This window comes from Parus major, chromosome 5 (assembly GCF_001522545.3).
Source record: "Parus major isolate Abel chromosome 5, Parus_major1.1, whole genome shotgun sequence".
Taxonomy (NCBI): domain Eukaryota; kingdom Metazoa; phylum Chordata; class Aves; order Passeriformes; family Paridae; genus Parus; species Parus major.
Window position 1 is genome coordinate 46036281 of NC_031774.1, and position 13588 is coordinate 46049868.

Below are 13588 nucleotides of genomic sequence, written 5' to 3' on the forward strand. Positions count from 1 at the left end.
AGTGTTTTACTGATTTACAGAAAACTTCCCAGTACCATTAAACCCACACCTTGCTTATCTTGGATTGTAGTTCTAAATGGCAATTGGATACAATACATTCCCACAAAACCAGTAGAGGAAGCAGGGGATATTTTAGGTAGCCTTAGTTCTACTACCCATGTGAGCTGCCAACTTTCTCTCTTAGAGCTGTCCCTGATTTCCAGAGTGCAGACTGAGCTGCTGAGCAAGATCTACCAATGGATCAGACAAAACCACACAAAATGACCAACACATTACAAAAGAATTGTTTTAAATGAGGAGACAGGGACAAGCTCTGAAAAGTAAACATACACCCAAAAATGGTTGCTCATAGTGCTGTGGAGACAAATTGTACTAGTTGGCAACTTTTGAGTGACAAGGAAATGCACATTCTGCACAGAGTTTTTTTTAATAGTCCAATGTAAAGCAGTCACACTACAATATTATCCATTTAGATTTGAACGTAATTTATTGATTCCCCAAATATTTTTGAAGATATTTTAAAGTGTGCACTTCTATAAAGACTGTATACTCATTTTGCATATAGCAAAAACAGCACTGGGAAGGAATTCAACAGGTTATAGCAGAAGACTGACAGATGCAGCAACTGGGCTATGCTGCACATTGCTGCAGGACAGTGCACGATAACAAACTCCCCCATAAAACAGTCAGACAAAACTCAAACATTTTTAGACAGCCTTTAGTTTCCTTTGCCATGAGATAATATATTCTTTCCTTTTGGTGGTGGTGGTGGTGTGGGTGAACTTACTGCCTCATACGTGCTCTGTCTGCACCCATGATCTCACTTTGCTCGTTACTTTAGATCTAAAATCCCCTCAAGAATTATTAACAAACAAGCAGCACAACCTATCAACACTGTATGCAGCTGGTCACAGTAGCTTGCCCAGCAGGCAAAATACTTTAAACTAGTGATTAACTTCTGCAATAGTAACTAATTACTTCAATCAATCACTGCAGCCAGTGGGATCGTTGCTGCTGCAGTTCAGCACTCCTGCAGATGCGCAGAGTATAAGCACAGATCAAGAAGGAACTTGTCAGAGACAGCACAGCTTTAATAACAGCCAGATCGTCTTTCCCCACCTCTGACCATTGAGATCCCGTCTCTTTGCAAATGGCTTTTGCAAGTGGATTGGCATAACATATCCCTGCCACAGCTATTTTCCACAAGTAGGTTTCCCGTCAGTAAGTAAAGAAGTTTCATGCATACCACTTACCTTCTTAATCCTTGCATGTCCAAAACCGTTGGGGAAAGGTGGAAAAAAAACAGAGTCTGTGCTGATGAATAACTAGAAAGTTTTCCAAGCATTACCCTCTGCTAGCACTTCAGTTCCTCTGTCATTTATAGTCCAAAGAATGAAATGGCAAGTAATGGAGAAGATCGGGAGCCGTCTGTACCTCCTCAGACACTGGAGAGAATACAGAGAAAGCACCTGGTTTTGCTTAGTTCTCTTCTGTAATTCAGCATTAAACCAATTGGAGGAGGAATGTTAAAAATGAACACTTCATTTTCTAAGTATGTTAAACAATGCAAATGGGGGCCTCAGCCTGGGACAGCTGGTTTAGATTACAAAGCTCACCAACTGGCTAGACTCCTCACAACAACCTCGAGGAGCCTGCCAGGATAAAACACTAACAGCTTGAAGGAAAGCCTCTCCCGCTGCAAACTTCACAGTTAAATGTGCCTCAGAGCAGAGAGCACCGTTATTGGACAGAAACCCTTATCAAGGGACTGGAGAAGGGAAGGGATTGTTTTCCTTGTTCTGAGAACAAAAAAAAAGTCAGTCTTTTTTGGAGGCCCTCTAGCTGGTGTCCTGGACAATGAATATGCAACACTCGCTGCTCTGTGCCAATGGCATACTGATGAAAGGTCTGACCCTCTGGGAGGTGAATAACTCAAATTCATGACGATCACAGCTACAGGAACTATATTGCTTGGGGATTATTTGAAAACAGGAATAAACAAATTAAACATTCAAAGTAAAACAAATGGCTTGTCTGCAAACACTGGCCCTTTTTTAAACTGACCTCCATGCTTAAGGGAACAGTTTATGATATGAAATATTTCTTCAGGAAAAGCATAACTTGCAGATCTCCAGTTATGACTGAAGAGGAAGGAAATAAAATACTTTTTCAGGTGTTTTGCAAATTGGCCACAGGCAGAGCCTTAGTAGGTCAAGCAGAACATTTATGGGATGTGAAATGTAAGCAATCAGATGCAGCAGAGATTATAGTAGATCCAAAGATGAGCACTGAATTTAAACACAAACACAGACATTAAACAACTACTTTGAATTTCTGTTGAGTGTCCCCATATAAGAAAACCCTTTATTTCTAAGGTACCTGAAATTATTATCATACATCTCTGTGTAACAGATTGAGAAACAGAAGTACAGTTGATATAATAGATAATAATGAAATCAGCCTCTAAGCATCAACATCCAGCTTGAGATACCAAGACTGAGATGCTTTAGGGGTGCTGAGCCCCCACAAGTTGCATTGGAACCAATGGGAAGCTTAAGAGCTCTCTACCTCGTTAACTGGCTGTGATTGTCCAAATTTCCTTTCAAAAATAACAGCACCAGAGGCTCCTGGCCATTTCTGACTGTTTGTCTCTCAGTGACATGCTTGTATCCCTTGCATTGCATGGAAAATTAAACACTCACCTGGAATCATTCAAACAGTGCCTATACATTTGAAAATAATAAACAAGAACCAATTTACTTACTTTGAATGAAGTTTCCAAAAGCCTAACAAAAAGTTGCATGAGGGACTTCTGAAAAAGCTGCTGGGCATGTTGTGAAGGAGTTTTGTCATGGGTCAGAAAACAGGCAGGAGAGGATAGAAAGCGAAGACCAGGAAAATTTTTGTTGTGGCAAATGTTTAAGAGGGAATATTCTCATTGCTCCATACCACCAGAGTTTCTCAATACACTCAATAAGTTGGAGGGCTAACAGATCTAAGAGTAGCAGTGCTTACTGGATGTTAGAAGTGTGAAAATCTACTGAAAGAATGAGAAACAGCTTTATAGGAAAGCAAATGCTCTGTGCATCCAGCTGTGTGGAAGACAAACTTGCTTCATCTGATCATACTTCACTTGCTAATCCACTGAATTTTTCTACAATCACATGGTAAAACCATTGCATGCATGCCAGAATCACTGTATGAGTGCAGCACCAGTCTGCTCCCAAATAATTGCCTCAGAGTTCTGATCCATCAGCCAACTGGCAGAGATGCTCCAGCCCTGGAGACAGGAGGTGAATCCAGATCTCAACCACCTAAGGGGCTCCCTTAAGAAGAAATACTGTACAAATGTTTTGATTTTTCCTGTCTCCATCTGACAGCTGGAGTGGATAAAAAACAGAGTGCAAAAAGTGTACCAAACCACAACCTGGGCTAGTTTACAGCATGGTGACTGTTTTTTTTCCAAAATAAAAGGATTTGATGTAAGTGGAATTGCTGCAGTACCTTTCTGTAATTACCATCAGTCATAAAACAATGAGATGTGGCCACAGCCTTTTCACAACTCTGTTTGGTATGAAGGGTTGCATAAAGGAAGGATTTTGTGGTGCATAAACCCCCTTTTGTTCACCCTATAAAAATGGACAATTCAATGCATCTTTCAACATCCTGTGCTGACACCTTCAGCATTTATGCTTAAGACGGTGGCTAAACTTCATGTGTAGTGGTGCTTTCACTTCAATGGTCTCAAATATCCATCTGTGTTATAAAATCCATTACTTTATTTAGATTAGTTTGACATTGCCTTTGTCTTCATGAGGGGGTGCAGAACTGTCCCCACTATAAAATGGGGCTCTGTTAAATAACTATGTTCTCAAAGTTTGCTTTGTTCATAGCCAGGGTTGAAACTGTGTCTCAAATTAAGACCTGGATTGTGAAAATTGTGTATAAGGGTATAAATATAATAAGGGGGACATAAAACTGTGTTGTATAATTTTACTCTCTTTGGATGAGATAACTGCACATATGAATTGAGCCATGCTCCTGCAGATAAAGCACAGCATTGGATGAACAGGAGCCCTCAGCAGAGGAGAACATAATCTGACTAATTCTAAATGCTAAGACAAAAACTATAAATAGGTCACGGAACTTAAGAGTAGTTACACTCAGCACCCCTGAATAGAAAATCTTCCTCGCAGAAACAAGTCCTCATCCTCTAAGTTTCACAATATTTAATCTCCTTTTTTAACTCTGGTTTTGTTCTTACATTTCTCCAGAACCACATCTGTCAAACACCCTTCTTAGATTTCTTGTCATTTTTAAAAATTCCCCCACTCTGAACATTTTCAAGAAAATTTTCAAACTGTGAGAGGAGTCAAACCATACAAGTCTGTATGGTGGTAGGTCTGTGAGCCCAAAGTCCTTCTACATGCCAAGTCATAGACATCTTTTAGCCAGCCACACAGACCCAAATTCATTAAATGAATTTTCTTATAACCAACACTTTGGGACCTACATGTCCAAGCTTTAGATGCTAAAAACATTCATTTTTCTCCTACCAAATCTTATGGAACCAAATGTTTTTACCAGCTGGGCACTTGCAGAAACAACTGTTTTGATAGCATCTAAACTCCATGAGGTACAAAAATTGAGCTTTTGCCTGACTGTGGAGATTGATCTAAGTGTTCTTGGAGACTGCCAAGTAAGCAAGCTTTTGATACTATTGATGTTTTACGACAGGCAATGATTTGACATACACACGTCACCCTACTGCCACATGAATAGCACCAAGCACACAGGACACATGATCTCAAACCCTAATTCCACCTGGGAAAGAGTAGGACTCATTTCTTCCACATCCCAGGAAAGAATCTGAGTTGCAAACTCCTGGTGTTTAGGGAAGGCTCCCTATAATTTTTCAAAGACTACCTTATATTATCAGCTGAGGTCTGCTTCGTTCACTGTCTGAATTATAATTGCCATCTCATAACATGAATGATGCAATAACTGGTTCCAGATGGCTCAGGCCAGAAGCTCAAAAGTACAGCCTTACATATATTTTCCTTTCCTAGCCAAATATAACACAAGCTAGAATTAACAGTAAAAATTAACATAGTATGTAATTGTAAAGACATCAGTAGTGCTAATTAAAATGTGCTGGGAAAGTAGGGTCCCTGAGATGTTCTTGTGTGTTGATCTGCAGCTCACAGTACAATTTTTAGGAGGGAGAAAATGTAATAGTTCCTGTTGTGCTGCCATTTCTTGGGGCTCATCTGCCTCAGTGTGGTACATTTCCCACCTGCATGAGATATACATGCAAAACAGAGCCAACAGAGCACCCCTTCCTTTCTCCTGCACAGGGATGTCAGCTGTCTGTCTGAGGCACAAGTTCCTTTGGCTGGAGCATACTGCTGATATCATTGCTTCTAAAGAGCAGCGTGCTGAGGCCCACTGCTGTGTTGTACCAGGTGGTCTCACAGTGCCCAAGCACATGGAATAAACATTTCAAGTCCTTGGTTTACTCTAATTCTACATCTTTGTCCTGCTTTCATCTGGGGTTAAAGCACACCTCTCCATAGCTGTACTCTCTTTACAGGTGTGTGATCATTCTGATACCAGTTTTTAACAGCCAGCTTCTTTTAGGATGGAAATTATCAGTGGAAAGCCCAGGCATCATTGGATCCATTCTGAAACGCAGCAACTCTAAATGTGGACTGACTCTAAACTCTAAACATCTGACTCCACTTTATTGCTTTGAACACCTGTTCCTTTAGATAAGGAGCATTAGGATCTAGCAGGTACATACCAAAACCCAAACAGTTTTAAATAGCCCAGTGAACTGCATCTACTGTAAGACAGAACCATTTCAGGAATATTCCCTTTAGTGAGGCGAGGTTTGATGTCTGATGATCACCTGTAATACTTTCTAGGACAGTCTAAGAAGATGCCTGAGGCAAAAAAGAGTAATATTCTTGGAAGAATTCCTCAGTATTGTTCAGGGTTTTTTTAACCCAGTAAAAGTAAGGTAAACAAACTAAATTTTTACTGTAACTTTCTCAGGAAAAAATCAGAGCCTTTCACAGCATTTTTCATGAATGTGACAACTCTCAGCAGAAAGTAATAATTATTATTAGTGGTAGTTTGTAACATTCTTCTTGAGTTTTCAATCCTTAGATAGACATTGGTACTTTTAAAATACTTTCCTGTAAAAAGTGCATGGAACATCATCATGTACCTAAAGACAGAAGATAGACTTGAGAATTCCCATCTCCCCCTTGGTTGCTCTGAGTATCCAAGAACAAGGTGCCCCAGCCCACTGTTCATACTTCTTTTTCTCAGCTCACAGTTGAATCTCAGCATAGCTCTCATAACTGCAGTTCACATTTTGCCTGAAACTAGACAGATACTTTCATTTGTTTTTGTTTATTTTTTAAGATTGACATGTACATAAACTGGGCTGTAGCCTTCGCTGCATTTTTGTCAAATGGTCTAGACAATGTGGTTGAAAACAATGCTCTTTAATCTTGTGACAAAATGTTTACCAGCCCCTTTTAATAGCAAGCATAAATTCTTTATGGCCCATTTCAGCTAATAATGACCTTCCATAAATAAAGACCTAAAACTCTTAATACTTTTGGACCAAGACTAAAGTCTGTTTCACTGTTGGAACAAGCCAACATTCAGTCTTCACGAGTGCCTGGGATACATAAACCATTGGGCTCCAATTACGACCAGACAGTTAGAAATATGTACTAAAACCTTCCTTAGAAATATTCAGGACTGATTTATTTTATGCAAAAATGCCTCAAGACTGCTGTGTCTTTTGCAGTTTCCCAAGCCCTTTACTAACACAAGCACCACACTGGGCACATCTGGCACAGCAGGATTGGGTGGCACCTTAGAGCAGCTGACTGGAGACAGTGGTTCACTTTTGCTGGTTAATCTGGCAGCTTTCCCTGGCTGCTGGGCATCAGTGCCAATAAAACATCACCTTCACCTATGCTTCCTTGGCTCCCAAGTACTTTAATTCCACCACACAGAACTTATGTTTTAGGTGGGTTTTTTGTTTGGGGTTGGTTTTATTTTGGTTTTGTTTTTTGTTTTGTTTTTGTTCTTTTCCCAGACTTAGTGCATCCTTTCTCCTTTTTATTCTGCTTTGGCAACTCACTTTGTTTTTATCCAGAGCAAAAGATCAGCCACTGTAGCATTGAGCATATTCTGTGTTTTCCATTAAAACACTTCAGGTTCTGAATAAACCCAAACAAGTCTGTGGAAATGCCATCTCTCAACAGGGTTGTTTGAATGTTCACAAGTATGTGCACTATTTTTGTAAGGGCACCTGCCAGAACCCTGGTGATGAATCCAGAGTAGAAAATATTTGACATCAACCCTCTCTTCCAGAGCCTCTTCTTCCAAGTGGTGGAAAACATTCCCTTTTTAAACATGCTTCACTCTCACAGGTGAATAAATACAATATAAGCAAAGACTTCTGGCTTCTTTTTCCAATAAGATGCTTGGCACATTTTTGGGTCTTTTCCTTATCTTAAGATTTTTGGGGTTATACATTAGTCAAATATAGGAGTGGTAGAAAGCTTCCCTATAAGGAGAGAAATAATTCTGACTTTTAGTTTTGCACTTTCTCAACTGCTTTCCTAATCTCAGAAGACATTTCTAAACTTTTCTTTCATTTAAGAACTACTACACTTAATTTACTTATTCCCACAGCAGGGATTACACCATTTCACAAACCACCTGTTTACATTTGTGACCTAACCATGCCGTTCATAAGAATTGACTATGAAACTGGATGGTAAACATGATGTGTGTTGTCTGTTTTGTTTTCAGACTCATTAGTCACTGCTCTGCAGCAACAAGTTTTGCTGAAAGGCACCAATTTAGCTCGCTGAATGTAGAAATTCCACTGAGCAGGGATGTACTTCCATTTCCTCGTTGTGTTGTATGTGCTGCAGAGCTTACAAAATCTTGCAACAGGATGCAGATCCTAAACACAGAGTGTTTTGTTTTTTGTTAATCTCCTGGCCTTTGCCTTGAGTTGCACTGGATGCCACAGCTGAGCAGTACCAGGAGTTCCCTGTTCAGAAGCAGCCTGGCCATGCCCAGAACTCTCATCCATTCAGGAATTGCGGGGTACCAGAACCTCAGGCAGCCATGTGAAAAGTGAGTGGAACTGGATCCATCTTCCAGCAGAGGCACTTGTACTGTGAGCAGAGTCCATAACCAGAGCCTGATAAATCAATCAGTCCCCATTTTGTCCACAGTTCCATAACAAAATTCAAGAAGTTGAAGTTGTGCCAGATAAAGAAAATAGAAAAGAACAAAAATTCTGACAGGTTAAATGTGAAAAACAGAAAGTCAGGCCAAGAAGGTTTGAGAAACAAATCATAAGAAGCATAAAGCTAATAATAAATTCTCTTTCAGACACACCAAGAGCAGGAAAACTGCCAAAGAGTCTGCAAAGCCAACAGATGAACAAGGTATAAAAATAGTGCTTAGAAAAGATAAAATCACTGTAGAAGGTGAAGTTTTTCTTCTTCATCTGCATTTGGTAGAGAAACTTCAAGAGATTACCATAGTGGAATAAAAACAAAGAAAAAAGGAAAAAGAAGTAAAAACAAACTAATCCAGTTTGGGAGGATATGTCTAAATTGAAATGCCAGCAGGAGAGATTGTAGAACAAATCAAGGAAATGAAGAAAAATCATTCATCAGAACTCACTTGATGTTTAGAAATTAAGTGTTGTTAACTGAATTAAATTTGACCATTTGCGACAGCCGAATTGTTTATCTGAAGTACAATCTCTCACAAAATTGCTTTGGTGCTAGAAAAAGATAAAGTACCAAGTACAACCTCTATTTCATAGGTTTATATATAATGGTTAATCAAATACAGAACAGTAAACCCAAACTATCTGGAAATCAGTACCAGAGCATAGGAGATCATGAAATTCAGGAAGAATTCCATCACGGAAAGAGTTGTTAAGCATTGGAATGGACTACTCAAGGAGATGGTGGAGTCACCATCTCCGGAGGTGTTCAATAAATGATGGATGTGTCACTTAGTGCCGTGGCCTAGTTGATGTGGTAATGATCCATCAAAGGTTTGACTTGATGGTCTTAGAGGTCTTTTCCAACCTTAATGATTCTGTCATCTTTTAGGCATAGATTTTCTTGGAGACTATCCTTAAGAACTACATATCTCAGAAAAACAGCTCTGCTCCATGGTGTAGAGGTTTATTTTTGCATTTATTGTAGCTCTGTGCAATTGAAACCAGCTCTAGCCAACTCCATTTGAGTTTCTACTGAAAATCTTTGCTTTCATGAACTAGATTGCCTAGTGCCATTTGGCTAGGGCAGTGAAGGCTTCAGGTTGCCAGCAAAGCATCAGGTTATTTAAGTACCTGCACAAGGCAGTTGGAACCGCTGATTCAGTTCAGAAGAACATCAGAGACAGAGTGCAGCAGGCTCCCTGGACCTCCAGCCCTGCCTGCATGGCAGGTTCTGGGAAGCACACCATAGTTGCTGTTCTGTGCAGAGTCCAGTTAGGACAGAGGTACCACCTGCAACTCCTCGGCCTGCAGTGGTACTCTGCAGGTCCTTCATCCAGAGCACTCTGCAGACAATGTGCTATTCAGTCTGCAGTTGGGGCCAGACAGATCTGGCAATCCTAGCTATGACTCATTCATTTTCTTTAGAATCCAGTACTCCTCAAATTTTTGTAGTTTCATAATAAGCCTTCTCTAAGTTAGCTGAAAACTGTTACATCTGTTACTGCTCCTTGTCAAAAATTGTCAGAAATAAGGCAGCGTTCTGTTTGCCTTCATTTTTATTGGCACCCACCACTTAGGAGTAGAGCGAAGTACAGTCTAAATACTTTCCAAATCTACTTCCAGAAAAAGTTTCAGTTTTAATTACTATTTTTCAATGTTTCAGTCTACCATTCAAACTACTTCCTTTACTATAGTTTTACTGCTACAATTTAGTGTTATATCCATGGTATGACATGTAAACCCAAACACATAGGTGAACTGGAATCAACTTGGTAATTTGCTTGTAGTTCTGAAAATACCCTTTTATTACAAACAAAAGCATCACTCAAATACTTTAATATCCTATAACAATAAAGAAAAGTATTGCAGGAGATAAGGAAACAGTTTTACATAAATGTTAATTTTACAATCTGTGGTTGGCTTTCTCCATGACTAGTTGAAACCTGAATTCCTTATTTCCCTTTCTCTCTGCAGCTTTTTGGATACCTGCACCCAAATAGCATCTCGAGTCACTCTCATTATCTCTGTTCTTCTGAGAAAGTGACCTTATCACTCTCTACAGCTACCTGAAAGGAGGTATAACTAGGTGGGAGTCAGTCTCTTCCAGGCAACCTGGACAGCAGGCTCAAGTTGCCCCTCAAGGTTCAGGTTGGACATCAGGAAGTTCTTCACAGAAAGGGTTGTCAAGCACTGACACAGTGCCATGGTCTAGTTGACAAGGTATGTTTGGTTAAAGTTTGGACTCAATGATCTCAGAAGTCTTTTCTAACCAAATGGATTCTGTGACATAATGTTTGCAGCTTACATCTCTTGTACCCATTTAGGAACTAATATTCTTACCCAACTTCTTATCCCCAATTTACTCAAAACTGCTACTACCTCTTACTGTTGCTTTATTTACATCCAGATGCCACTTCGCTGCTTAGGCTAAATGTATTTTTGTTGGTAACACTACACTAACTGCTCAAGAGACTCATGGACTCAGGCTACCTAAGTTATACAAATGAGGGTAGCTTTATTTAGTTCTAAAAATCCAGCTGCCTCTGCCAAACAATGTGGGCTTCTGCCTTTCTCTGCAGCCTTGAAAAGGTCAAAATAATTTTCAAAACCTTAGAATAGCCTTAGCTCCCTACTCCCTAATTTACAAAAGGTTAGATTTGAAGCATTGTAACTCTTGGGTTTTCCGTTCTCAGAGGCTTGTGTTCAACATTGCTTCTCATTCTAGGGAGTCAGGAGATGCCACTGATCAGTTTTTTACTAACTCAAAATCAACCATCTGACTTTATTAACCTTATAGGAGAGCCTTGGCAGAAAGCTGTCAAACAACAAAATATGCACCACTTGGAGTATGGTACACACTTCTTTTTCCTAACCTCTTGGACTATTCCATCAACAAATATTAGCTACTAAGTGGCTGTACTATAGTGCTGGCTAATAGCTACTATTTCATAACTGACATGAAATTAATAGTTCCTAGCTGCTTCAAATCTGTAAAACCTCCTTGGTCTGTACTGCCATATGTGATCATGCTGTAATTCAATCCACCTTGCATGACCATCTGGAAATTCACTGGGGGGAAATGCAGGCAGCATCTGATCTCAAAAATGAAAACTTTGGGGTTAACTAAACAGTACTGCCAAGATTCCCTTTACCTGGCTGATATTCAACCAGTATCCAGGCAGCACTCTGAAAAGTTAGATGTCCTTTACACTAAGGGAGATAGAACATCCCAGGTTGTTGGTACAAGGGTTAGCTCACTCATTTTGTTAACAAACACAAAAAATACATATAAGCAATTTGTTTCCCTGATACCGTAGGTCTGTACTCTGTCAGCGCTTGTTGCAATGCCACATGCTTCAAGGGGCTTCTAGACTCTCTTTTACCAATAACTGGCAAAACCCTCTAATACTAGTTGACCAAATCTCAAATTTTTTTTCACTTTTCCCATAGACTATAGATTGAAAGATGGTAGGGTTTGAGTACTAAAAAGAAATTCTTCACTGTGAGGGTGGTGAGACATTGGAATAGGTTTCCCAGAGAAGCTGTGGATGCCCCCACTGAAGTGTTCAAGGCCAGGCTGGATGGGGATTTGAACATCCTGGTCTAGTGAAAGGTATCCTTGCCTGTTGCACTATATTAGAAACGGTGAAGCAGTACAACACTGACTCCCTCAGCTGCATTGTCCAAGACAGCAAAGTTTATTATTCTTAACCTTCTTTTATACACATGTTCGAGGAGATCCGAGAGGTAAAACTCTCACTGGTCATTGGAGCAACACATCGCTATCATTGGTTAAGTGGAACACCACCCCTTGACTGTTTTCCTAAACTCCACCTGCAAAGACTGTTGTCCTTTACCAAGGACTGTTAGGATTTTTTCTCATGCTTTCTCAGGCCAGAATGAGAAGCCTGTGTGACTTAGTTTCACACAGGCTCTGTTCCCTGCTTACTTTTTGCATTTAGCATCCATACCTGCCTATGACAGGGGAGGTGAAACGATGATCTTGAAGGACTCTTCCAAACCAGGCCATTTCATGATTCTAAGAAAAGACCAAAAACCAAGCAGTATATCAACACAAGCAATAAGAAGACATAAATTAACTGCAAAGATTTCATGACTATGTGATAATGTGAAATACTTACAAGAGAAGCATCTTCCATTCTGTCTCTTCTGCTTTAGCCATCCATCACTCCTATAGATAATCCAGATCCCCTGCCTTATTGGTAACTACTTATGCAAAATGGTCAAGAATGGCAAAAAGAAACAATAATAAAATGCAGTTGTTAAAAAAACCGAGTTATTTTTACACTGGTCACTATAATTTGTGAAATTATATTGCTGTGACTAATTGGTGTAATGCAGGAAAGTTTAAGTGAAAAAAAAAACAAAACAAAGCTCCCCAACATTCCCCTCCCCCCCAAAAAAATCCCAACAAACTCCCAAACCCCACACTGTGCATTCCTTTACAATGTCAATTAGAAAGATCAACCAGTTACTTCCTTCTCTTTGCATGAAATGTAGGATAAGCAAAGAACAGAAAAAAAAAGAGAAAGTCTAAAGACCTTAACCTTCATCTCCCCCCCCCCCCCCCCGTTATATCAAGCTTGCAAAATGAATGCTACTAAAATTGTTACCTTACCACTAAAGATAACTGACAGCTTGTTAGACCAAAACAATCCTTGCAAAAGCCACAGAAAATAATTATGTTAAATAAAAGAATGAAAAATGTCAGCTGCTGCACCTTGCATAAATTCCAGAGATTTTTTTCCCCTCATGCTGCTGTGTGAAAGACCCACACAATTAACCGGACAGACTACATGAGTCACGTATGTACATGTGGGAAACTGGTAATGCAACTATATATGGAACAGTTACCAAGGACAAAGTAAACACAGAAGAAAAATTAGAGGAAAAAATATAAATACTAATCATTCAATGAAAACAAAGCTTGAATGTTTGTAATGGTCTGTGAAACATTCAAAGAAGGAAGAAAGAAACAAAGTAATGAAGTCATTTTACACTTTTTTGCACAAAAGTACTGCCTGGAACACAGAAGCCCAGCTGATTTGTAACAAAGCATCAAACCTCACCAATGTACCTGTGGAATGAGCCTTAGAACAGAAATGTCTAAGCCATGAGGATTTTCTCCATAGTTCAACAGAGCTCACCTCCTAGGACTTAAGGACTGAAACCTTTTGTATCTCTGCTGTAGATCTTTTTCTTCATCAAGGAGCTTAATGAGGAACTCTGAAGTTCTTCAGTACCTCTGCTTGGTATTAGGTTTCCCTGTTCAAACTCATACCT

The 13588-nt window shown here is 39.7% G+C and overlaps 1 protein-coding gene across 1 annotated transcript in view; it reads right to left on the reverse strand.

Moving 5' to 3' along the window:
- The window catches only part of FBLN5 (fibulin 5), a 53622-nt gene extending 48764 nt beyond the window's left edge, over positions 1-4858 (reverse strand). The window contains exon 1 of the mRNA XM_015630137.3: positions 1254-4858. Within this exon, the coding sequence (XP_015485623.1) occupies positions 1254-1345 (92 nt within the window). The 5' untranslated portion in view covers positions 1346-4858. The remainder of the gene's footprint in view (positions 1-1253) is intronic.
- Between the last annotated feature and the right edge of the window lie 8730 nt (positions 4859-13588).